The sequence below is a fragment of the Cydia fagiglandana genome, chromosome 3 (genome assembly GCF_963556715.1).
Source record: "Cydia fagiglandana chromosome 3, ilCydFagi1.1, whole genome shotgun sequence".
Taxonomy (NCBI): domain Eukaryota; kingdom Metazoa; phylum Arthropoda; class Insecta; order Lepidoptera; family Tortricidae; genus Cydia; species Cydia fagiglandana.
In genome coordinates, this window is record NC_085934.1 from 21,300,847 (window position 1) to 21,328,598 (window position 27,752).

A 27,752-nucleotide genomic window follows, 5' to 3' on the forward strand; every position below is an offset into this window, starting at 1 on the left:
TCAGCGCACAGCGCCCGCTGTTCTCCTCTGGCACCGCCGCCCGCGCAGCCAGTCAGCGCGCGCTCGCCGCCGGCGCCGCACGTACGTCCATGTCGCCATGGTATACCCCGACTCGCGCTGGGGAGCGGACGCGTTAGCCCCCCTCTATGATGACGTCTACCGAGGTGAATCTTTGTCCTTATGTGTATTTAGTCTGTGCTAAAACCTGGGTTCAAATTAAACTTTTATTATTTCTGTGCTAAAACCTTTGTGGAGCTCCTTGCATTTAAAGGCTTGGTACAGTAAATACATCCTACCGGTTGATTTGTATATGTATTTATAACTGTCTTATATGTATTTGTATATGCTAAACATTAGTTTCAACTTTCAAGCTCGTGGAATTAAAAGCTGTAGATTTACTTGGTAAGGTGCATTGGGGTAACTTCGAAAGCGGGGTGATTTTGAAAATTGCGAATAGATGCACTTTCTACTATAGCAATAGTAAGCAAGGTGCTTCGGTAAGCGTTGCAGTAGTATAAGTGTTTCCAAATCATGAAGTGCTCCTTGTCGAGTACATTAGAGCGTTTCAAAAAATTTCCGCTTTCGAAGTTACTCCAATGAAGGTGCACCATCGTTACAGTAAATATGTATATTCCTACCGGTTAGTTGTATATATGTAACTGCCTTTTATGTATATTATTCTTCTTAATCGCCGCACTATTGTTTGTGGTCTTACTTAAAGAACTTAACTTTAAGCTTATAACTAAAATATTCGTATGAAACAAAAAAAAAAAACTTTTTTTTTTCAATAAGGTCCTTTGTATCAAAAATCACCACCATTAATCCCAATACATTAGAATATATTTCGTACGTTAAAATGTCAATTTAACAGTGTATTTAAACAAAAGCTCTGTAAGTTAAAGTCATGATTCAAAGTTACATATTTGCAAACGCACAGGCTGAGTCACTGGCTTCAAGCCCAACTGGTTTAGCTTTGGGTTTGCTCTTATTAGGTTTGTTTTGCTAACGTCATAGTGCTATAGGTATGTTGAGCTTTTGTATCAGCTGTTGTAAGCTGTGCAAAAAAGCTCAACAGTTTTTATATCAAGGTGTTATTAACGCGGTAAAGCTTTTTAGGGTTCCGTACCCAAAGGGTAAAAGGGGCATTCCACTAGACTGTCACTTACATAACGCTTTTGCCTTGTATGGCAGCTACCTCAATAAAATACGTGAATCTCGAGAATATACTGCCAATTTGTTAGCCAAGTCATGAAATATTACCTGACCCAATATCGTTTACTCAGCATTTCCAGAAGTATTAGAAGAATTGCGTTATGTAAGCGACAGTCTCGTGGAATGCCCCAAAAACGGTATCCTATTACTAAGACTCCGCTGTCCGTCTGTCTGTCATTAGGCTGTATCTCATGAATCGTGATAGCTATAGTTGGTTTTTTTAGCATTAGAAATAAGGTAAACAATCTTGAAGTGTCTTTTAATTGAAAAACACATTTAAAAAATAAGTTACGGCAAATATGTAACAATTATGAATCTAATACGATAATTTATATTCTTCTGCTTTCATAAGTAATGGTTACTGATTTTTAAAAAGCGTTTTTCAATTAAAAGACATGTCAAGATCGCTTACCTTCTTTCAAGTTCTTTATAATGCTAAAAATAACGAACTATAGGCAGTTGAAATTTTCACAGATGATGTACCTATATCTGTTGCCGCTATAACAACAAATACTACAGAATATAATAAATGTATAAGTGGGGCTCAGATACAAGAAAAATGTTTTTTTTTCCGTTTTTTGCGTAATGGTACGAAGCCCTTCGTGCGCGATTCCGACTCGCACTTGGCCGTTTTTTTATATCAAAGTGTCTTATGTGTTAAAGCTTTTTAGTGTATTACATACTTGGAGCTTTCTTATTCAGCTGGTAGTCTCAAGCTTTGTAAAAAGCTCGTTAGTTGTAAGTCAAGTTTCTATATGAGGTGTTTTATTTGCTTTTATAATGAGTTTTTATAAGCAATGTTATGTCAATTATTAGTGATGTACCGAGTATTGATTTGGCCGACTAGCCGACTAATCGGCGCTCGAATGGCCGATTAGTCGGCCGACTAGTCGGCTAGTCGGCCATATCATTAGTTTCGTATAAGTTCAGGTGAAAAACAATAGTTTTGCTCTTTTGGTTGCGCTATTCATATATTAGCTTGGCTAAAAGGTGTTCTCTATAGGTTCAAAGACCTATCACAAGAATCCTCGTTCAATTTCTGTCTTTCTTTTATTTTATTTTGCGATCCTGATGAGCAGACCGTCACTACACGGTACAACTTGTAGGAGGTATTTCCAAGCGTCAGCGTCTTTACGAGCAACGTGCTTATATGCGTGTTTATAAGTCTCTAAATTTTGCAATAACATTAATAGTTCCCCATGGCTCCACCATTAAAAAAGAAACAAAAACTGAATTATAATAAAATCCTTTAAGTATAGAACTTAGCCATGAAATTACACGAGAATCAGTTGAGATCGACGTGTAGAGGAAAACACCAGCCCACCACCATAAGATAACGATCAAACGGTCAATTATATGAACAAAAGTTTTCACACCCTGTATAGGTATTTTGGTAAAATAGACATAAAACATATGGTAAATATTAACTGTTGGTTTCTTTTTTCTGTTTTTCTTTCACTACTAAAGTGCCGACTAATCGGCCATTTTTGCCGACTAGTCGCCGACTAATCGCCGACTACAAATGTGGCCGGATAGTCGGCTTTCCCGACTAGTCGGCGACTAGTCGGTACATCCCTATCAATTATATGAATGAATTTTCCAAAATATAAAAAAAATATAAGTGTATACTTCAAAATTTTACTTATAGGCCAAGAAATAAGAAGTTATAGAGGGAAATGCTAGGAACACAATTTTTGACTCCGTAACTTTGTTTGGACTAGTTAGGAGGTGAACATATCAAAAGTCCCCGGCCGTAGCCCCGGTGCTGGGGGGGAGAGGGGGGAAAGAAGGTCTCATTTTTCGGTTTTTCACTAATATCTTGGAAACTATGCGTCTTAGCAACATGACTACTGAGACAAACCAAAAGCTGATAAAAATTGTTACAAGTTTTATTCAGTCAAGTTTTTCGATATCTTGAATAGTTTTTGAGATATCCGCTCTTGAAAGTTTATTTAGGGCTTTAAATTATATCTTGATATCTACATTAGTGAAGCTGCTAGGCCGTGTTTGGTATCATTTTCGTATAAATCGGGGATGCTGAATTCATTTTTGGTATCACATTGACACCATTCCTAATAAAAAACATATAAACTTTAAACAAATAACTTTTTTTTTTAATTCCTCTTCACGCTTAAACCGCTCAACCGATTTAATTGTAATTTGGTATACAGATATTTCGAGTCCCAAGACAGGACATAAGATACTTTTTATCTCAATAATCATCCTTTAAAGTTGTGAAATGGAGTATGGGGGGAATTCAACTTCATCGACGAAACTGAATTCCTGAGGTTCATACTGCTTAAGGTAAGGTTTGAAGTCATGTTAGGTATCATTTTCATCTAAATCACAGATGTATACCATCCTGAATTTCACCTAAACCGGTTCAGCGGTTACTGACTCCCCATACAAACTTCCACCCCACTTTTCACATCCTCAAAAGATGCTTTTGGTTATAAAAACTATCCTATGTCCTGTGTCGAGACTAAAACTATTTCTGTACCAAATTTCAACGAAATTGGTTCAGCGGTTTAAGCGTGAAGAGGGATTTAAAAAAATATATATATTTTTAATTTTGTTTTTACTTCGGAATAGTGTCAATGTGATACCATAAATGAATTCAGCACCCCCGATTTATACGAAAATGATGCCAAACATGGCCTAACAGCATCACTGATGTAGATATCAAGATAACATTAAAATCCCTAAATAAACTTTCAAGAGCGTCTATCTCAAAAACTATTCAAGATATCGAAAAACTTGACTGGATAAAACTTGTAACTAATTTTATGAGCTTTCGGTTTATCTTAGTAGTCATGTCGCTAAGATGCAAAGTTTCCAAGATATCAATGAAAAACCGAAAAATTCGACCTTCTTACCCCCCCTCTACCCCGCAGCACCGGGGCTACAGCCGGGGACTTTTGATATGTTCACCTCCTAACTAGTCTAAACAAAGTTACGGAGTCAAAAATTGTGTTCCTAGCATTTCCCTCTACAACGTTTTTTGAGCATTCATTTCCTGACCTATTATGTCAGTTTTTGGACAGAGTTTAATGCAAGTTTTGTAAATATTGAATTATATCTAGGTATGTACACTCAACTGTAAAAATATGGGTCTACAAGTAAGTCATCTCAAAAATATGTCCCGTAACTCTTATGTCAGTGAATTAAGAACTATGGGACATATTTTTGAGTAAGTTGTCTACACCCATATTTTTACAGTTGACTGTACCTACCTACTATATATTTATTTAATAAACTAAAAAAACACTGTTAAGCGACAAACGTTTTTATTTTTAAAAACACAATTGATTAGACATCGATTTTGAATTTAAGCTATCCTACCGTCTCACGCATGTAGATTTAAACAATAATTTACACTTCTAAAACCATCACCACCACTAGTTTAGCTACAAAAAAATAAAAACGATTTAAAAAAAACAAATCAAGGGGATTCTAGGCTTGAAATTTGGTAAAACGATATCTTACAAATTATAATAAGACAAATAAACGCGCCTAAGAAAGGTATACATTTCAGCCATGGGGCAGATTCACTATGGGATTGCGGCTAGACCCATTGTCAAACATACACTAACTAATAAATTCTCGAAAGTGCCATGTCACTCCTGTTCAGCCACTTTTGACCCGTGTACTTTAGGGTGCTTTAAAGTCGCCGCTACTTAGAATCCCAAAATATGGTAATTGGTAGAGTGCCGTAAAGGCAAACAATACCGGAATAACAGAGGTAAATTAACCTCTGCTTAGAGGCCAAAGTGCCGCATCTGAGATGTATGGATCCGTTGAAAAAACGGGTAACTGAAAAGAAATTTCTAAACCCTAAAATTGTTAGTTAAACTATGTGTTCACTTCACAATAGTAGATTGTGACACAAGGGAGCAAAATTACTTTTTACGGCGAAAGCATACATTACATCCTAAAAGAAGCGAAAGATTCTAAAATAGACTCCCGAGCGTAGTGAGGGATTCAAGAGTTAACACCTAAGGTGGAAATAATTTTGCTATCATGTGAATGTGACGCATACTGCTGTTCACATCACCTATTTATAAGGAAATTTCTTTTTCATTTTCATTATGCAAAAAAAAACAAATATAGTACAAAAAAGTTTGCATCCTTCGCACTTGGCACTTTGATCTCTCCTAGCAGGGAAGAAATAGATTGTGTCACTAGGAAGCAAAATTATATATTTACGGCGAGGGCGATTCGTCTGCTCTCATTCGAACGTAGATTTTCGCCTCCTGCGCTCACGCTTGCAATGAGAATATGACCAGTTTATAGAGACTCGTAAAAGCTCCATAAAGCCCTGCTTCCTAGAAACGTCGAGTTTGCAAAGCTTAATAGAGCCAAAGCTCAAAAGTGCTCTCATGCTCAATTATGGACGAATTAGCTTTGCGACGCAGCTTCACTTTTATGTACTTACTTTTAGGGTTCCGTAATTGGACGTAAAATATTCTTTATTCGAGGTCCGAGTTGCAGGCAGTTCTGTGTTAGAGTAAGATGGTACTATCCGCCTACCTATATGTCTGTGTCGCTCTAGCACTGCTACTGAGGCTGCTACAGTCAGTGGGGAGACACTCCTGACTTCGGTCGGATTCGGCTCCGTTCGGCTCAGCATTGCTCCGAGTAATTATTAGGGTTGGCACCACTTGACTTCCTTGTGCGTGCACGACCGCAGACAAGATAATCACTTGAATTTTGACAACCCTAAATGGCCGAAAGGGACAGTGCTATATATTAGAAAGGGTTAGCATGATTCGACCCTGAATCGCTATCAAACTTCGGGTTTGTAGGAAGTGTCCTTTCTGTACGGTAGTACTATTATTTCTTTTGTGCTAGAGTTTACTGCTAGAGCAGATGTATACTACTCTTGGATGACTGAAAGTACAGTCAACAGCAGAAATACTTTAACAGGCAAGACATTCAAAATGACGCACACATTAATAATTGGTACACCGGGAACATATTCGGAGGGTTCTCGGTTCGTAGTCACTTTCCTCTACAAAGCGGGAAAACGCTGGGATCGGCTACGTGCGTAGCACCACAAAAACGTTGGCAGTGAATGTGTTAAAAATGAAGTGGTGTTTAGTTCATTTTGGACAACTCGCCCGTTTGGAAACTTATGCAGCTCTGCCAGGGTTTTACTGCTGGCAATCAAAGTGACTGGGTTGCTTTGTCGCTTTAATTATGGTAGCACGTGGTACGTGGTTCTGTCTGATAGGAACTCGTTACGACATTTTGATACCAGAGTTAATAGGTGCCTAACTCTGTTGATGTCATTTTCCTAATGCTGTTCCTAATGCTGGGGCCCACTGATTAACAGTCCGCCGGACGGTATAGGCCTGTCAGTTAGAACAAATTTTGTACAGTTCCGAACAACTGACCGTCAGGCGGACTGTTAATCAGTGGGCCCCTTAAAATCTTACTTTAATAACTTTCTAAAAATATTAAGCACGATCTGAAACGAAAACATCTGAAATTCACATTCGACTCAATTATCAAATAATCAATCTCAGAAGAGGGTAATTTGACAGAGAGATGAATTAGCTCACAGCCCTCACAGGCTTGTGTCGACGGAGTGTTTCTTAATAAAGTAGAGTGAGGAAAAATCTTGACCCAGGCGGTAAAAAAATGGCTGTGATTCTATAGTATTTTCACCTCAGCAGCTCGAACCAGGGTACTTTGCTTCTTAAAAACAGTGAGCAAAATGCGATTTTGCTCACTGAGTCATTTTGTCTCACTCAGTGAGCAAAATGCGATTTTGCTCACTGAGTGAGACAAAATGACATTCAGGTGACCTTTATAGTCAAATGTCATTTCAACATGCGGGGTCTAATACAAGTTCGATATACTTGGGTTCTATTATCTCTGTCCCTCTAGGTATGTTCTCACTGCTTAGGGTGAAAATTTTTGTGTACTACAGAGATCAAAGTTATTTACATCTCGTGCGCTCTCTACGCACTACGCTCAAGATTCTAAATTAGATTCACTCGCTACGCTCGTGAATCTATTATAGAATCTTTCGCTTGCACGGGACTCAAAATAAGCACTCGAAGAAATATTAAACTTTGATCTCTTGTTGTACAAATAACTATTTTCATATTTTTCGGGTACAGTGACAGCTGTCCAATTCCCCATACAATTTATAACGTAAAATCTTGCGTAATAGTAACTTGAAAAATATTTTTTTGACGATTAGCTCCATGCCTGCAAAGTTCAATCACATTAGGCCAATAATTTGTCCCCAAATAAAAATAAAAATAGAAATTAAAGTTGCGCCCAAATACTCACCCCGTCCCCCCCTGTCCTCACCATTCCGCGAACTTTAGACCTCTAGACTGGTCATATTTTTTATCAAAACGATTTCGACTGGCAAAGCATATTACTTTTTGGCAACCGGGTTTTTATACCTAATTAGACCCCGCTGAATCCGAATTTGCCGGTTGCTCAATCGAAATCTCGACCGGAAGTGAGATATTTGACATTAAAGGTCCCTTTTTTTAGTTTTTCGTAAATAATTCTTAAACGGTGGCGCATAGCAAAAAATGTTCTATTACATAAGTAATTTGCATAAAATTGCCTACAAGAAATATTAAGTACAATTTTTCGCTAGGATCAATATTTAAAGAGATTTTAACACGGGAAATTTAATTATAATCACTTCTAAGGTCCCGTTTTTTAGTTTTTCGTAAATAATTCATAAACGATGGCCACTATAAAAAATGCTGGAAGACGTTAATAATCTACACAATATTTTGAACAAAAAAGATTCAGTACACTTTTCGCAGGGATCAATATTTAATAAAATAATAAAGAGGGAAAGTTAATTATAATAAATTCTAAGTTTCCTTGTTTTTATTTATTCGTTAATAATTTGAATAGTATGACTCATAGCAAAAGAAAACGTATACGTAAATAATAAACATAAAATTTGCTACAAGAAACATGTAGAACACTTTTCGCTAGGATCAATATTTAAAAAGGCAAAGCAGCGGGTAAGTTAATTATAAATAATTTTAAAGTCACTATTTAGTTATTTCTAAATAACTCGTAAACGGTGCCCCATAGCAAAATAGGTTTTTAAGAATAAATTATCTACATAAAATTTCCTCCAAAAAACATCTTGAACACTTTTCTCTAGGATCAATATTTAAAGCGATATTAATGGAAGAATGTTAATTACAATCGGTTCATAGGTCACTTTTTATTAGTTTTTCGTAAATAACTCGTAAACGGTGGCCCTTTGCAAATAATATTCTACATAAATATTAAACATAAAATTGTCCACAAAAAAGGTTTTGTACACTTTTTCGCTACGATCAATATTTAAAGAGGTATTAAAGGGGGTAAGTTCAATAATCAATAATAATCAATTTCCAGGTCCCTATTTTTAGGTTTTCGTAAATGACTCATAAAATAAGGCTCATAGCCTTATAGCAAAATAAGTTCTTAATGTTCTTGTAAATAAAAAATCGGCCTATAATTTTCTACGAAAACAAATTGAACACTTTTCTCTGGGATCTATATTTGAAACTATATTAAAGAAAGAAAGTTCATTACGATCAATTCACATGTCACTTCTTTTTAGTTTTTAGGGTTCCGTACCTCGGTAAGGAAAAAACCGGCCAAGCGCGAGTCGGACTCGCGTTGCAAGGGTTCCGTACGTTACTCAATTTTCAACAATGTATTGTTTATATATGAAACGCGAAAGAATTGCGTTTAAAAAACCCGTAGAGATCGGTTCAAAAACTAAGTAATGTGCGACTCGCGCTTGACTGCATATTTCTAATAGGTTTTCCTGTCATCTATAGGTAAACCCAGTAGTTTCGGAGATAAAGCCCCCCAAAACAATGACCCCCCCCTATTTATCCATTTACGAGTCATTTATGAAAACCTGAAAATAGGGACCTGGAAATTAATTATTATTGATTATTGAACTTACCCCCTTTAATACCTCTTTAAATATTGATCGTAGCGAAAAAGTGTACAGAACCTTTTTTGTGGACAATTTTATGTTTAATATTTATGTAGAATATTATTTTGCAAAGGGCCACCGTTTACGAGTTATTTACGAAAAACTAATAAAAAGTGACCTGTGAACTGATTGTAATTAACTTTCTTCCATTAATATCGCTTTAAATATTGATCCTAGAGAAAAGTAATCAAGATGTTTTTGGGAGGAAATTTTATGTAGATAATTTATTCTTAAAAACCTATTTTGCTATGGGGCACCGTTTACGAGTTATTTACAAATAACTAAAAAGTGACTTTAAAATTATTTATAATTAACTTACCCGCTGCTTTGCCTTTTTAAATATTGATCCTAGCGAAAAGTGTTCTACATGTTTCTTGTAGGGAATTTTATGTTTATTATTTACGTATACGTTTTCTTTTGCTATGAGTCATACTTTTCAAATTATTAACGAATAAATAAAAACAAGGAAACTTAGAATTTAATATAATTAACTTTCCCTCTTTATTATCTTTTTAAATATTGATCCCTGCGAAAAGTGTACTGAATCTTTTTTGTTCAAAATGTTGTGTAGATTATTAACGTCTCACAGCATTTTTTGATAGTGGCCACCGTTTATGAATTATTTACGAAAAACTAAAAAACGGGACCTTAGAAGTGATTATAATTAAATTTCCCGTGTTAAAATCTCTTTAAATATTGATCCTAGCGAAAAATTGTACGAAATCTTTCTTGTGGGCAATTTTATGCAAATTACTTATGTAATAGAAAATTTTTTGCTATGCGTCACCGTTTAAGAGTTATTGACGAAAAACTAAATAAAGGGACCTTTAATGTCAAATATCTCACTTCCGGTCAAGATTTCGATCGAGCAACCGGCAAATTCGGATTCAGCGGGGTCTAATTAGGTTAAAAAACCCGGTTGCCAAAAAGTAATACGATTTGCCAGTCGCATCAAGAAGGAGAGCGATTTTGAATTTTTTTGTCTAGTCTACTCCCCTCCTAAGTGTTCTGTACAGTCAAGTTTAAAAATATAGGTGCACTCACTCAAAAATATGTCCCATAGTTCTTAATTCGCTGAAAAGAGAGCTCCGGGACATATTTTTGAGTACGAAAGTGTGCACACATATTTTTACACGGGACGGTACAAAATTGACCCGCCATACACAAACAATGCTAGGTTTAAAATATTTGTAGATGCCTAGCCCAAAGCCTAATGATCTCAAGACCAGCTCAGCCAGCCTAGGCATTCAACCAATAAAGTATTCAAGAATAACTGTGAAACCCGTTTTATGGAATAATTTATAGTCCTTTAGAGGATTTTTAATCGCGCTACCGCATTTGCATGTCTATATTTTAATCTTGGTCGTAAATGAGATAATAATGGCTTCATTTTAATGAAAGGTAAACGCCGATTATATTTCATATGACAGGATTTAAGCACTGTTGTTATAGAGTGTGTAAATCGAAAACGGGCAATAAATGAAACCAGGTATCGAATTTATCCATGTAATCAATTTTTGAAAATTTACCGAGGAACAATGTACTGCAAACGTTACAAGACAAGGAGATACGAGCTATTTATACTAAAACTACCAACAAACGCTGACAGTAACTTTAAGGGTCGTGGTGGTGGTTTAACTTTAAGATGCGTACGCATGCGGGAAGGTGAAAGCATGCGTACGCATCTTCATACTAACGAGCAATTTCTCATATATAAAATGCGGCTCGATGCTGACAGATGTGATTCCACCCTGATTAAAAGCTCGTATCTCGCAATTTGTGTGCTGCCAGGCGTGGCTCACTCCTCGATTTCATCGCTTTGCTACAGGTAGCTAAAACTCCATCCGTTCGACCCCAATTTTGGGGTTTGCCATAAGCAGCGCGTGGCGCTGTCGCCACCTAGCGGCCATATCTGTGCTGATCGTGACAGACGCATTTTGTTAAAGAGTGAGTCTTCTGTACCTAGTACTATTATTTATTCTGTGGTGTTGCTTTACATTGGGGGCCGAATTACTTATCTATCTATGTCTATCAAGTACATCACAGGATCTAATAATGAGCCTAAACTCAATGTGTTTGTGTGTGTTTCCATCGAGAAGTTTATTATTATTACTTTATTATCAGATCAGCTTCACATTATACATATACAGGGTGTTTGGTACATCGTTTGCCAAATTAAAACAGCAGATAGCTTGAGTCATTTGCTATCTTCTCATGCCTAGAAAAATAAAATTGACCATGGTTTTTTTTACTACTACGCAAGTAAAAATTTGAAATTTACGAAAAACTGTCATAGATGTGAATTTTTTTTTTTTGCACAAATTAAAAATTTCTAGGCCTGATGAGAAGATAGCAAATGACTCAACCTATCTGCCGTTTTAATTTGGCAAACGATGTACCAAACACCCTGTATATGTATATGTATATACAAAAAATATTTTTTTTATGATGAAAAAAGTTTAAATCAAAACGTAATTGGGTTATATACGAGTATATAGTTTAATATATTTCTCGTTGTGACTTACACTATTATGATTAAATCAATCACATTATAATAGCTCCATTAAAGTCATATTAGGCACACCATATAATCTGTTTGCCTTGGAACGAGGTCACGTACTTAATACGCGGTTTGGACACTTTAGATCAAGCCTTATTAAACTTCGCACTAGTCCAATCAACGAGTACTTTGGAGCCGTAATTCTTTTTCAATCATTTTTAATTTACAACCATGCATTTAAAATTTATGGGTGGTTTATAGGTGGTCTGTGGGAATTTTTATACTTAGATCTCATAAATTATGTGATATTAAGATGATGTTGTATTATGATGGATGTAAAGGCTGTAAAGTTTTGAAGTACTTAATTATTTACAGTGACATACAAAATTAGAAAGAGTAAAAGTGACATTCCATTTCCAACTGCAGCTGCAAAACTGTTCAATTTACTATGGAAACGCGTCGCTGTCATTGTCAATTTCCATAGTAAAATGAACAGTATTGCAGCTGCAGTTGGAAATGGAATGTCACTCTAACATACATTAACGTAAGAGTAAGATACATACTCGTACATTTACAGCACGTTAATTTTTTTATTCTAAATAATAGTTTTCTTTACTCAATTATAATTGAGCAAAATTTATTTATTATACAAAAGGTTAATGGTATATAAAAAATCATACAAAAGTAACTTAAATATATTCTAAATAAATTATGATTATATTAGTAGATACCTAATTATTTTTCGTGCGATCACTGACTGTATATGTATACTTTTTTATATAATGGATAGGAAGTGAGAAGTAACTGGGTCAGTTCTCCCTATACAGACAGTGATAGCGAAGAAGCTTTTGTAAATGCCTTGTTGATTGGAGTATTAGTAGAGTATTTGCGTCATAATTAAGAGGTTGACTGTCACTTGATACGAGAAAGCGCTTGATACGGTTGACTTCTATTAAAAATGTGCCAATATAAGATAATATCTGCCTGAGTAACTATATCACATAATAAGTAAATAGTAACGCATGTTAAGAAAACTAAGAGTATTTTAACAATTCTCATTATAATAATTGTAGTTTGGTTACAATAATACCTAATGGTTGTTTTTTGGCCTGTAGCTTTAATAAAGGAATAAAATATTATTTTTTTAATTATTTGAAAGCTTAAAGCCCCTTAGTAGCGCCAGGAAGCTCATGAAAGTCGGCTGATATAGATTAATTTATTGATACATAATTTTATACCTTTAAACGACATTTCCGTGAACTCGGAAATGGCTCTAACGATTTCGATGAAATTTGCTAAATGGGGGTTTTCGGGAGCGAAAAATCGATCTTATTAGGTTTTATTTCTGGGAAAAGGCGCATTTTTGAGTTTTTATATGTTTTCCGAGCAAAGCTCTGTCTCCCAGATACTACGGTATAAATTGCAGTCACTTCTCCATGAATTCAACTTAGTGCATATTACAAATTTAGTAAGTAATTATTACACCTAATTTTGTAGCTAGCAAACATGCTAACACTTACCCCAGTTATAGGCATGTGACAGTAAGTTATCTCCAAATATTTAGGAACACAACTTTGACAATCAAATGTCGGAGGCAACGATTATTTGTTATATTCATTCCAGAATAAAGGATGACTCACGTTAGACCGGGCCGTGTCCAGGCCGGAGCTTACGGAGCTTACTTTTCTATGATATGACAGGCGATCACGTGATACTTTCCATAGACAACGATACACCGGAAGCTACAGGCCGGACACGGCCCGGTCTAACGTGAGTCATCCTTAATACATATAAAAGTTGTACAGGAATTAAATGGTAGGCTATATGGTATTCGAAACGCGGATCTATTTTTATGATTGCTTGATTATTCCCAGATATTTAGCTATTATTTATTTTATATCATGGTCTATTTGCCATAACACAAGCCCCAAAATACAAGCCTTATTGAGCTTTCTATCTATAGGTTATATGTATATTATTATTTATTTGTAATTGTAACTTTGGAGGAGGCCTTAGGCCTTCACCTATGAACACGAGGGTTCTAAAATAATTTATTTAAAAAACAAAATATATCATCTAATACGAAAAAAATTAAAATTAAAATATTTTTATGACTCTGACTAATCCAAAAAGTTGATTGACACAGGCTGTTTTAGAACATAAGTACTCCGGGCTAACATCGATGAGTTAATTTTTGAGGTGGACTACTCATTACTAATCTACTTTGTCTCTGGTTTCAACGTATACCTAACGTATCCAATCATCAGCTGGTTGATGTTTGAGCAAAACTGTGTATGTCGGGCTAACACTGACGAGATGAAATTAGCCTACAGTCTTAGATATATCATAAATTAATTAAGTTAATCGTTGGCGTTGTAGTGATGTTTATGTAGTGTTAATGATCTTATTATCCATTTAGAAAATAAATTTCTAAATGGGAATTAAGTCAGGTAGGTACATGTGTTTTTGTAGGTACTTTTAGTGGATTTTCGTTAATAGAAATTGTAGGTTGTATTGTATTTCGTTTTGTAATTTAAAATATACACAAAATATTTTCATAGAAAGTATTTTAATCCGTTCTTAGAGTAAAAAATGTAATTATAGGCATATCATTTTGCACGTGTCCCAAAAGGTCTCACGATTATTTTTGCGCAAGTAAATATGCGATTGTTTAAAATAATATACTGTCCCTTCAGACGTACTATTTTATTTAGTTAATTAATATAAAAAATTACGGTGTCAAGAACGGACAGACAGACAGACATGGCGAAGCTATATATAGGCACTTGTTTGGAATTTTGTCTACGAAACTCTAAAAATGTGAATATGGAATAAACAATTTCGCAATATATTATTTATTTTAGTAATAAACGTCAATTTTATACCTACATTAGCACTAATGATAATTGATAACCATATGCGTCATGTTTAATATTCCATCAATAAAATACAATCTTAAAACATGCGTAGGTTGCCCGTAGGTGGCAACCTGGCAACCGTTAATTATTTGTCTAAAACCTAACTATTAAATCCACATTTGCACAGACATAATACACCTTATTATGATCGGATTAGAAACTACTTTACCATAAAACTATACAATACCTGTTAGCGAGTGAGTCAATAGGTTTGTTGAAGAGTAATTACATTCCGTGTCCATATTTGCCTTGTTGCTAAAAATGTCGTATTTTCTAATTAACCATGTTTGGAGTTCTATATGTAGGTACTAGTTATTAGCGATACGTAGTACTCAAAAGGCTGGATATGTTGTAAATAAGTTATGTTGAAATGTACAATTTATGTCCAAAAGTTGATATGGCTTTTTCGATTGCTTTTTAGCCGACGACAAGAAGGAGAAGGTTTTCAATTTGTCGGGAACTTTGTTTTTATTTAAATTATTTTGTACTTACCTATATTTCGTTTTTTTTAGCATTAGAAAGAACTTGCAAGGAGGGAAGCGATTTTGACATGTCTTTTAATTGAAAAACGCTTTTAAAAAATCCAAAACGATTACTTATGAAAGCAGAAGAATATAAATGATCGTATTAGATTCATAATTGTTACATATTTGCCGTAACTTATTTTTAAAATGTGTTCGTCAATTAAAAGACACATCAAGATTGTTTACCTAATTTCTAATGCTAAAAAAAACGAAGTATAATGTTTACCTTGGCGGGGCTAACTCTGCGATTTCGTCGCTTTGCAACAGGTAGCTAAAAGTACATCCGTTCCACACCAATTTTGGTGGCTAGCCATAAGCCGCGCGTGCCACTGTCGCCACTCGCCACCTAGCGGCCATATCTGTCCTGATCGTAACAGACGCGTTTTGTTAGAGAGTGAGTCTTCTGTACCTAGTGCTATTATTTTCACCACACCAGCTCGAAAAGGCTTACTTTGCACTTCAAAAACTGATAGCAAAGTTGCATTTTATTCACATGTGAGGCAAAGTAATCAAATGCAAATTTTGAGTTTTTTTCTTATGTTTGCTGGTAGAATTGACTTTTAAATGATGATTTTGAATGATAAATTTTTAATAACATTCATTTGGATTTGATTTGGTTTGATTTTGTTTGATATTTTACATTTAATATTTGCTTCGGGTTGGAGTGGTGAAAAATTTTGTGTTTCACTCGGGGGCAATTTTTGTTTAACCCTCGTGCTTGCTTTCAACCTCGCAACGCTCAAGATTCCTTTTTCGAACCACTCGCTACGCTCGTGGTTCAATTTCGGAATCTTTCGCATGCTCGGGTATCAATATTAGCACGAGAGGTTAAACAACTACTTTGCCCCCTTGTAAAACAAATAACTATTATTCTGTGGTATAGGTGTAGGTATGCTGTGTAGTATTACTTGAAGCCCATCTATTTAATAACTACTTATCATAAAACATTTTTATGACTCCCTGTAAAGTCTTAAACGTTGACCTAACCTATTACCCATCGGTTCCCAAGATTTCTATAGACTGATCACTTTTCTCACCGTCCCCGTTATCGTCAGCTTTCTAGACTCGTGGTGAAACGGCTCTCTCTTAGGAGTGTGCAGTATCGCGGGAGACACGTTTCTAACTACCTATTAATACAAGTGGATAAGTGTGTTCATTTTAATCATAGTTAAAACTGTTCGCATGTAATTTAAGCAGGATTAGAAGCAGTTATTCGTTATCATACAAAAATACTTGCTTAAAAGATTAGCCGCCTTAACGTAAACCACATTAAAATTTGACTCTTGAATCTAGGAAAATCTTATAGGCTTAATACGACTAGTTATGTTGGGATACGGTCCAAACGAATTACTTATAAGCCTAGCGAATTATCTACTACAAAATTTGCAAATAAATTAGGTATAGGGTATAGATAGTCCTAAAACTATCAACTGATCGATGGAAACGATTTTCTGTATGTTATTTACGTATTTAATTACATGTGCTTTTAGATATAGCACAAAAGCATATTTGCGTAGATAATTTTATTCCAAACATGAATAGTCATGATTTCATAAAAAAATACGTTTAAAATAACACTTGCACTGCGTGGGCTATCAAAATCTCAGCCGACTTTCCTTGGTCTAACTCTAAGCACATTTTCTTCATTAGGTTCGATTCTGTTTTACACAATGTGTTACGATTTTGAACTGGTTTTGAAACGACCGTGAAGACCTCTCGCGCTGGTTGGTGAATGCGAAAATGCAGTCATGAAGTTCTTATGAAAACCAGTACGGATATGATGGTCGTATTTGTCTACGTGACAGCGTGATAAAACCGTGTCCGTCTCTATCCCGCAGAGTTAAAAACTGACAGTTGTTTTATCACATGGATAAATGTGGATAAAGCGATCCATAATAGGCTTGCAGATCACAACTGTAACAAGTTGTTATATCTGAATTGGGGTCCCTACTGTATGTAATTTCATTAGGCTCGTCATTATCTGTAGTAATGAACGTAAACGCCAAGCCAGCGAGCCGTAAAACAGGTAAATTAATTTGCTATTAAATTTATGGTGCTGGTGCTAATAATATCGATTGAAGTTTGACCTTAACGTGAAATAGTGTACGTAAAAGTAACAGTTTTAGTAAATTATATAAGTCTGCCGCTAAAAGTTCTTGAAATTGTTAAATCGGTGTTGAACTTATAAACCGATCATTTACCTAAGTAAACAGAACTAAAACACATTTGATGTTAATGTGGGTCTCAGAATGACGTAGCTTACCTAGGTTGCTAAACTGTAAAGATACAGTTGTAGACTAAAGTTACAAGATAGCAAATTTGGGTGCTAAGTGTTTTTAAAAGTTGCTAAACTCAGCATCTTCATAAGTAGCCAAGTTCGTACAGTCAGCCATATTTAGCTAAGTGGGTAAATGTCCAAAAAGTGTAGGTAAAGTCAGTATCATTTGTATAGCTCTAAAACTTCTGCCATCCTGGAACAATTTTCCACATAGATATTATCTCTTCAGTTTGCGTTCTGAATTATCACAGTCTTATTGTTTTACATACATAGACATAATCTTTTTGCTAAGCTATTAGATAATGATACTTTTGACGCTTAGTTCTCCGATAAATTTGGTGCTACTGTACACAATTTTATCACTAAGATTATAGTACTTTTTTGGTTTGCCTGCATTTTAGGAACAGCTCTTAAGTAACATTTGGAAACCTTGAAACTTTGCAAATATGTACTTATAGAGTGTGTAAATAATTTCGAACACCTCGCCCGTTTAGCTACTTCTACTGCGTACTGACTGTAACACTGTTCGAGTTATAATGGATGTTTGCCCGAACTCCGGGATTGCATTCCATAATCCCGGTAGCGGATGCAAATCCGGGGCTTTTCTGGCTCGTGCAATGTATGCTTTTGTAACAAATAGTGGTGAGATTGTGACCTGATTTTGAATTGCTGATTAAAATGAATTGTTTTGGTTTATAAAGTTAGTTAATGTAATGAATAATGTTAGAAACTGAACCTTTTGTTTTTAGTAGTTTTAATATTTAAAGGCTCGTACTTGTTGATCTCTCTACAAGAGAGATTTAAATATAAATTTAAGATTTTAATAAAAATAATAAGCGCATAGTAGTTATGTAGATATTATATATTACCCTTTGATTCGTGTTTTCCATTTACTTTCGATATTACCTTTGAAAGTAGCACAATATTTAACCCATAAACGTCCACCATACAACAAATTGATGAAAAGCAATTTGACCCATATTAATCTGTAGTATTACTGAATCGCAATTAAAAAGGGATTGAGATAGCTGTCAATCCATATTGATTTAGACGTAAGTGTATGGAAATCTGTTATTTCTAATCCCTTTCTGATCGCGGCATGATAATAACACATGTCTGATACTGGGTCGCTACTCTCGCTACGACTCAAATTGAGTTAGTATCACACGTGTGATACCAGGACGCTCCACGGGTTAAAATTAACGGCCAATATGTAGGATATCAACGCATATACATATTTATAAACAGGCAGAACTGTCAGAAATTGTAAATGCCGTTATTATTTCAAAGCCGGAAATGCTCTGGACTTTTTAATAGCTATTTTGCCCTTTGCGTAAAAATCAACTTTAATCCATAGTTACATATATTATTAAATAAATGCTTTGATTTGATTTTGATTAATATACTGGTAGGCTAAAAAAATACAACATAATTTGCATGCCTTTAAATTATTGGCGAAATGTGCTGAACTCGCAAAATTGCATGTTTTTTCTTACACCATATTTCTGTACAACCTAGCTACCAGAAGTACCAGATTACTGGCAAATAAATTTCTATTTCTAAAGGTATTCATTATTATACTAAAGTATATTTTCCTGTTGCAGCTGACGGCGTGCTGTCAACCGTGAACGTGGTGGAGGCCCTGCAGGAGTTCTGGCAGGTGAAGGCGGCGCGAGGGGGCGGCGCGGGCGCGCTCGTGATCTACGAATCCGTGCCTGCCGCCCACCCCCCGTATGTGTGCTACGTGACGCTGCCGGGCGGTGCTTGCTTCGGTAGCTTCCAGGTACGTAGCAATCGTAGCTTGCAGGTGTAGTTTGTAGCACAGCGTCGAGTCTACGAGTCTGTATCTGCTGCCTATCTGCTGCATGTGTGCTATGTGACGCTGCTCGTGGCGCTTGATTCGGTAGCTTCCAGGTGCGTAGCACTCGTAGCTTACAGGTGTAGTTTGTAGCACAGCGTAGGGTCTACGAGTCCGTATCTGCTGTCTATCTGCCGTATGTTTGCTATGTGACGCTGCCGGGCGGTGCTCGCTTCGGTAGCTTCCAGGTGCGTAGCATTCGTAGCTTGCAGGTGTAGTTTGTAGCACAGCGTCGGGTCTACGAGTCTGTATCTGCTGCCTATCTGCTGCATGTGTGCTACGTGACGCTGCTGGTGGCGCTTGATTCGATAGCTTCCAGGTGCGTAGCACTCGTAGCTTACAGGTGTAGTTTGTAGCACAGCGTAGGGACTACGAGTCCGTATCTGCTGTCTATCTGCCGTATGTTTGCTATGTGACTGGCTGAAATGCAAGCTAGAATTCTGGAGAAAAGACGTTAAATTTATGTTTTATTTTCTCAGTATTCTAAAAATTGCCTTCCTTCCAGAATTGCCCGACGAAGGCCGAAGCGCGACGCAGCGCGGCTAAAATCGCGCTCATGAACAGCGTGTTCAACGAGCACGAGTCGCGCCGTATTTCGGAGCATTTCATTGAAAAGGCCGTGGCGGAGGCTCGGGCCAGCTTCGCGGGAGATGCTGCCGCCCATCAGGACCCGAGCGCTGGCATCGCTGCCTTCAGGTGAGCTACAGGAAACAAGAAAACTAAGCCCAGAATCGGTTACTTTTAATCATCGTATATGTATAACTAGCTGTTGCCCGCGACTTCGTCCGCGTGGAATCTTATCTTCAACATTTTACACCTTAAGTACCTATAATTTTCATATCCAAGCAATGTTGAAATTAAGTACTTTTCTTTTTTAGCAAGTTGTATGAAGTTTTAAGTCAAGTGGATTTTGATGTTGGTTGCTGAAATTACTTTTCTTGTATTCTCATAATAGGTACCTATGCCCTTATACAAAGATATCTGATCTCTATACAAACTTTCAACCCCTTTCTCACCACCTTGGGGGATGATTTTCAAAAATGCTTGAATTAGTTTTCATGTTTTTTATTTTAGTACCTTTTTTTGCAAAAAGTTCAAGTTCCTAGCTTGAAATTAAATTTACACCCCAATACGAACTTTCATACCCTTTTTAACCCCCTTAGGGGTTGAATTTCCAAAAACGTTGCAATTACTTACTTTTTTTGTAATCTGCTATTATGTCTTTCTAAGAAGTTTGAAAGCATTTGTAATGGATTCAAACTTTGAACCCCATTTTAACCCTGTTAGGGGTTGAATGTTACAAATCGCGGAAATCACTTTTATTGTCTTCTAATAATATCCCCAAATACAAAGATTCAAATCCCGCGCTCGAAAAAATGTATGATATCCATACAAACTTTCAACCCCGTTTTCACCACTATAGGGGATGCATTTTCAAAAACGCTGAAATTAGTTTTCTTGTATTTTAATTTAATACCTTTTTACAAAGTTTCAAGTTCCTAGCTTCAAATAAAATTTGCACCCGAAGACGAACTTCCATCCCCTTTTTAACCCCCTTAGGGGTTGAATTTCCAAGAACGTTGCAATTACTTTTTTTTTTGTAATCGGCTATTATGCCTTTCTAAGAATTTTCAAAGCATTAGTAATGGATTCAAAATTTTAAACCTATTTTAACCCTGTTAGGGGATGAATTTTACAAAACGCTGAAATTACTTTTATTGTCTTCTAATAATATCCCCAAATACAAAGATTCAAGTCCCGCGCTCGAAAAAAATGTTGATATCCATACAAACTTTAAACCCCTTTTTCACCACCTTAAGGGGTGAATTTTCAAAAACGCTGAAATTGGTTTTCTTATATTTTAATAACATATCTTTTAACGAAGTTTCAAATTCCTAGCTCAAAAGAAAACTTCAATCCCATACAAACTTTCAACCCTTTTTTAACCCTGTTAGGGGATGAATTTTACAAAACGCTGAAATTACTTTTCCTGTCTTCTAATAATATCCCTAAATACAAAGATTCAAGTCCACCACTCGAAAACATTTTTGATATCCATACAAACTTTCAACTCCTTTTTCACCACCTTAGGGGATGAATTTTCAAAAATGCTGAAATTAGTTTTCTTGTATTTTAATAATATATCTTTTTACGAAGTTTCAAATTCCTAGCTTAAAAGAAAACTTTAACCCCATACAAACTTTTATCCCCTTTTAACCCTCTTAGGGGTTGAATTTCTCAAAATCGCTTCTTATCTCTTGTACACTTTATAAATGCAATCTGGTGTGCAAATTTCAACTTTCTGGCTTTTGTAGTTTCTGCTCGGCGTTGATGAATCAGTCAGTCAGGACACTTGCATTTATATATATAGATAGATAAATAAATGAAGCGTATCGTGGTAATTTTTTATGGTTTTAAAATTGTATAAATGATGTGAGTCAGCCTCGACCACGACCAGTGAAACCTGCCGGCCTAGCCAAGGTTACAATCGCAATCGCTTCGACAACGAAAAGCATTATGTCCCATACAACCATTTCCAGTCGCCGTTACGACACGGTGTAGACACATCTTGTGTCGACACCGTCTGTTTCGGTCACAATTCCAGTCGCAGAGTCGTCGCCGTGTCGACACAGTTACCAGAAATGGGGAAGGGTCGACACATGACACAAAGTGACATAAAGTGTGGTCGCCGTGTGCACACATTGTTTCGGGTTTGCGACTACTTTATGCCAAAATCATTCGTTCATTCGTTCATTTTGTTCCTGTCAAATGGAAACTGTCAGATGGAAAAATAGTTAAATAAAAATAAGTGACATTAATACGCCATCTCTAAAACGGATTACAAGACGTAATTATATATTGTTTGCGTTTATATTACAATAGGACTTAAATTATTATGGGGAATTAAACTGCTCGAGTGATTTGATAAACTAAGTGTAATATAATCAACGCGCCACCACATTGTTTTAGTTTAGGCGGAAATGAAATTGTTTACTTCTCAGTGCTTGTGTTCATAAATATATTATTTGATGCATTTTTAGTACTTCGATGCGTATACTATACTTAAATAACAGAAATAACGCTTTACATACTACGAAACTTGTTAATTATGATGTATAAATATGGTTTAAGGCTGAGAAATATTGCAGTCACAAAGTAGTCGCAAATGTTTCGACTTTGTGTCGACTCTGTGTAGACACATGACACGCGCTGTCAAAAGTAATAACAAAGTTACTGGATTAGCAAAATGGCTCCTTGTGTTCATTTGTTTTCAGATATTCTCAAAGTGTAAAAATGACGTGGTCAGAGATGGGACTTAATAGATTAACTGTTTATTCGACTAATTAATGAAATAAAAAAAGTTAATCCTCAAATTTTAATCACGATTAGTTTAGTCGACCTAACATAGATTGAAATTGAATTAATCTGAACATTAATCGAATAAATTATCGATTAAATCTCGGTTGGAAGTTGACAGGGGGCCATTTTTGTACGTAAAAATAATAGAAATGTCTTGCATGCAGATGGTAGCCAAACACTTTGTCATAAAAGTCGAGATGGGTGTCGTTTTATAGGTATTAGGGGGCGCAGATTTCGAAAACGATGACCATTTTGGATTCCAAGATGGCGGCCATGCACTATGTCATAAAAGTCGTCATGGATGTCGTTTTGTAGGTTTTAGGGGACGCAGATTTCGAAAATGATGGCCATTTTGGAATCCAAAATTGCGGCCACGCACTATGTCATAAAAGTTGTCATGGGTGTCGTTTTATAGGTTTTAGGGGGCCCTGATTTCGAAAATGATGACCATTTTGGAATCCAAAATGGCGGCCATGCAGTATGTCATTAAAGTCGTCATGGCTGTCGTTTTATAGGTTTTAGGGAGCGCAGATTTCGAAAATAATAACTATTTGGGAATCGAAGATGGCGGCCATGCACTATGTTAAAAGTCGACATGGATGTCGTTTTGTTGGTCATGGTCATCATTATCGAAATCTGCTCTTCCTAACACCTATAAATCAACATCTATGACGGCTTATATGACAAAGTGCACGGCAGACATCTTGGAATCCAAAATGGTCATCATTTTCGAATTCTGCACTCCCTAAAACCTATAAAACGATATCCATGACGACTTTTATGACAAAGTGCACGGCACACATCTTGGATTCCAAACTGGTCATCATTTTCGAAATCGGCACTTCCTAAAACCTATAAAACGATATTCATGACGACTTTTCTGACAAAATACGTAGCGGCCATCTTGGATTATAAAATGATCATCGTTTTCGAATTCTGCACTCCCTAAAACCTATAAATCGACATCCGTGACGACGCAAGTTATCTTTATTTTCAGATCTAACAAATTGCTACAGAATACAAAGGACAAAAAAAGAAGCGAGGAGGTAATGAAACAAGCAAACATACAGATGATTCCTCGACGCAATTGGATGCTTTTAAAAATTGTGTCCAGATTTATTTGTCATAAAAGTTTTTATTTTTCACGTATTACTCTCACAAGTTCCGTGACATTTCGACCTTGTAATTTTTTAAGTAAATGGTTTTGTTTATCTGTGAGGATCTCACTAGAATAATATAATCAAGGTATGTTTATATTTGATAATTGAAATAGTAACGCAAAAAAAAATTATATTTGTGTCTTATAATCCTACCGAAGACTTTTATTTTTCCTTTTCCTTCTACACAAGTTTGGTCAAGTAATAAGAATTTAGGGCTCTCAATTTTATTTTGACTTCTACAACAGTAAAGCTACGAGGCCATGTTTGGTATCGTTTTCGTATAAATTCGCAGTACCAAATTTAGTTATGGTATCACATTGACACCATTCCAAAGTAAAAACATATAAACTTACTTTCTCTTAAACTCCTCTTCACGCTTAAACTGCTGAACAGTTTTAATTTAAATTTAGTACACATATATTTTGAGTCCCGAGACAGGACATAATAAGTTATCTCAAAAATCATCCTTCAAAGGTGTGAAATGTAGGGGGGAATTCAGAATTGACTTCTTGAAGTTAATACTGTTTAAGTTTAGGTTTGAAGTCATGTTTTTTTTTATCATTTTTAACTAAATCAAAGATGTAGACCTTCCCAAATTTAATATAAATCGGTTCAGCGGTTATTGATTTCCCGTACAAATTTCCACGCCACTTTTCCCACCTTCAAAAGATGATTTTGGTTATAAGATCTATCCTATGTCCTGTTCCGGGATGCAAACTATTTCTATACCAAATTTCAACGAAATCGGTTCAGCGGTTAAGCGTCAAGAGGAGTTTAAAAAAAACCGACCAAGTGCGAGTCGGACTCGCGTATTAAGGGTTCCGTACATTAAGTCCGACTCGCGCTTGACTGCACATTTCTAATAGGTTTTCCTGTCATCTATAGGTAAAGAACTATTTTTTGTATTCAGACAGACAGACATACAGACGCACGAGTGATCCTATAAGGATTCCGTTTTATGCTTTTGAGGTACGGAACCCTAAAAAGATTTTTTTAATTTTGTGGAATGGTTTCCATGTTAAATGGATTCAGCAACCCAGATTTATACGAAAACGATACCATACACGGCCTAGCACCTTCACTGATGTAGATATATCAAGATAAAATTGAGAGCCCTAAATAAACTTTCAAGAGCGGATATCTCAAAAACTATTCAACATATCGAAAAAATTGACTGAATAAACTTGTAACAAATTAAATTAACTTTCATTTTGTATAAGTGGCCATGTCGCTAAGATGCATAGTTTCCGAGATATAATCGAAAAACCGGAAAATGGGACATTCAAAGCCCCCTCTCTTCCCCCCGCTCAAGGGCTACGGCCGGGGACTTTTGATATGTTCACCTCCTAACTTGTCCAAACCAAGTTACAGAGTCAAAAATTGTGTTCCGAGCATTTCCCCCTACAACTTTTTTGAGCATTCGTTGGCTGACCTAAGTAGCTTATTGCATTTCTTTAAAAACTTTTCTGTAAAAGGTTGACGGGTGTTGGGTGTTTATATGGTTTTGGTCGATTATTATCATTTGCATCGCCCATGATGACTTACTAGAATTACTTACGAGCACACGAGACACTAATAGTAGTTTGACAAACCTTGGTTTTCAAGAGGTATTTTATATTGACATTTGCTGTCACAAATTTGCTGTCAGATTTAGTCGCAAACCGCACGCAAAGTGCACACAAATGTGTCGACACCTTGTTACGGAAAAGTGTACACACGGCGACGACACTTTGTTTCGAAACAATTCTAGACACATTGTGTGGACTCTGTTACGACACATCTGACATTTAGTTACCACTTTGATGATTCTGCGACTGGAATGGTTATATGGGGTCTCTCTATCACTCTTCCATATTAGTGTGACAGTGACAGTTGCGTTTCGATCGCTACGGAGCGTAAGCGATTGGCATTTTGGCTACGCGGCCTGTGTCGAAACGTCGGTAAATCAAGGTAATTGAATAAAATTCGCGTTAGGCACTTCTGAGTGTGAGTTAATATGATGTGACTGAGTTAACTGAAATCCTAGCCTTGACGCCTCGAGACATTACTTTGAGGTCATGCTTTTCTCGTTGTGTAACTGAGGATGTGTTCCAGGTTCATGCTGGAGGCGAACAAGGGGCGCACAATGCTGGAGTTCCAGGAGTTGATGACGGTGTTCCAGTTGCTCCACTGGAACGGCTCGCTGCGCGCCATGCGGGAGCGCCAGTGCTCACGCCAGGAGGTAAGCAGTTCCAGCATTTCCAGGTGTTGATGGCTGTCCCAGCTCTTCGTTAAAATACATTTGATTTTAAACTGTTGTGAGACATTTTTACGGTTTAAAAAACAAGTGAGTCTAAACCGTAAAATTATTCAATACATTTGATTGTATGGGAAATTTCAAAGTCCTTTTCTGAGTGATGTTGCTCAGTCCGACGATTGTGGATTGTTTCGTCATGAAGTGAATATGAGTATCATGTTAAAATTGATTATTTTTCCTAGGTGGTGGCCCACTACTCCGCGCGAGCTCTCGACGACGCGATGCGCGAACAGATGGCGCGCGAATGGGCCGCGCGAGAGCGCGAAGCGGGCGCCAGCGGGGTCATTCGCGCGGAGCTCGCGCGAGCCGAGCGCGAACTCCGCTCCGCAAGGCTCGCCGCCCGCGAACTACGCTTCCCGAAGGAGAAACGCGATATTTTGACCCTCGCCGCTCGTCTCGCCCCGCCGCAGCAGCCACAGTGATCTCAAATCTATGTCTAGGACTGTTGTCCAGTAAATGTCCGGGTCTTTAAAATTTTCCAATAAATAGGTAACACCGTCAATTTTATTTTTTGTAACAGAGGTTATAAACAAGCAATTGTTAGTGATAATGTGCGCCTAGATTTAGTGAATGCGCCGCGAGAGCGCACGCATCTTTGCTTCAGATGGTGCGCATAATTTTAATTAACGCAAATCAGGCAATAGGCTCGCATAAGACGCGTAGTGCGCATATGCGTAGCATTCGCTTTATCTGGACACACCTTTATGATGTCAAACAGTAGATTATTTAGAATAGGTATATAAGAATATAACATTAATTTAAGGCTCTATTTGTTGATTTCTGCTTTAAAATTAAGTTATTGCACAATATTGGAGTAGAATTAACTGGACAACAGTTCTTGAACATGGAAATATTCGCCGCCACGCCGCTAAATTGTTATTTAAGTATAGTATATGTAGTGTAAGACTGATTATTGTTTTATTTCTACCCCCTTTTCCTTTTACCTAAAAATATCTGAGCATGCAATAGTACATTACTATACAAGTGCGAAAAATTGAAACACGACCGAAAGAAGTGTTTTAACTCGACACGAGTTGCGAATTACCTTTTCGCACGTGTATTGTACAACTTTTTACAGTACATATGGCCCTGTACATTTTTGACATAGGCACTTATTGTCCTTAATCCCGCCCTAGGGCGGCAAAGTAGCACCATAAATGTAAATTATTGTGGCTACAATTCAGCAACGCGGTTCGATACGTCTAACCGATTAGATATCTATTTTTTTCGGGTCTTGACACTATAGTTCGTTTTTTGTAGCATTAGAAAGAACTTGCAAGAAGGTAAGCGATCTTGACATGTCTTTTAATTGAAAAACGCTATTTAAAAATCAAAAACGATTACTTATGAAAGCAGAAGAATATAAATGATCGTATTAGATTCATAATTGTTACATATTTGCCGTAACTCATTTTAAAAATGTGTTTTTCAATTAAAAGACACATCAAGATTGTTTACCTTATTTCTAATGCTAAAAAAAACGAAGTTTAGCCGAAGGACGTGGTTGAATACGGCCAAGTACCTTAGCGCACTTTTAATTGAACTATTGTTCACCAGTGGCTGATCTAGGACATGGTATAATAATATACTCCGCCTGGTGCTCTCTTCCCGTCTTTTCGTGGTCACGTGACTGACACAAGCCTACGTCATCATGCGACA

The 27,752-nt window shown here is 36.5% G+C and overlaps 1 protein-coding gene and 1 long non-coding RNA gene across 2 annotated transcripts in view; one reads left to right on the forward strand and one right to left on the reverse strand.

Moving 5' to 3' along the window:
* The first annotated feature begins 22 nt into the window (after window positions 1-22).
* On the forward strand, window positions 23-27,003 carry LOC134680360 (protein limb expression 1 homolog). The gene is made up of 5 exons (XM_063539486.1): window positions 23-164; window positions 19,024-19,202; window positions 19,783-19,973; window positions 25,892-26,018; window positions 26,276-27,003. The coding sequence occupies exons 1-5, from the start codon at window positions 98-100 to the stop codon at window positions 26,513-26,515; spliced, it is 804 nt and encodes a 267-aa protein (XP_063395556.1). The 5' UTR covers window positions 23-97; the 3' UTR covers window positions 26,516-27,003.
* The window catches only part of LOC134680375 (uncharacterized), a 327,839-nt gene continuing 316,334 nt past the window's right edge, over window positions 16,248-27,752 (reverse strand). The window contains exon 3 of the long non-coding RNA XR_010100446.1: window positions 16,248-16,260. This is a non-coding gene — a long non-coding RNA (uncharacterized LOC134680375). The remainder of the gene's footprint in view (window positions 16,261-27,752) is intronic.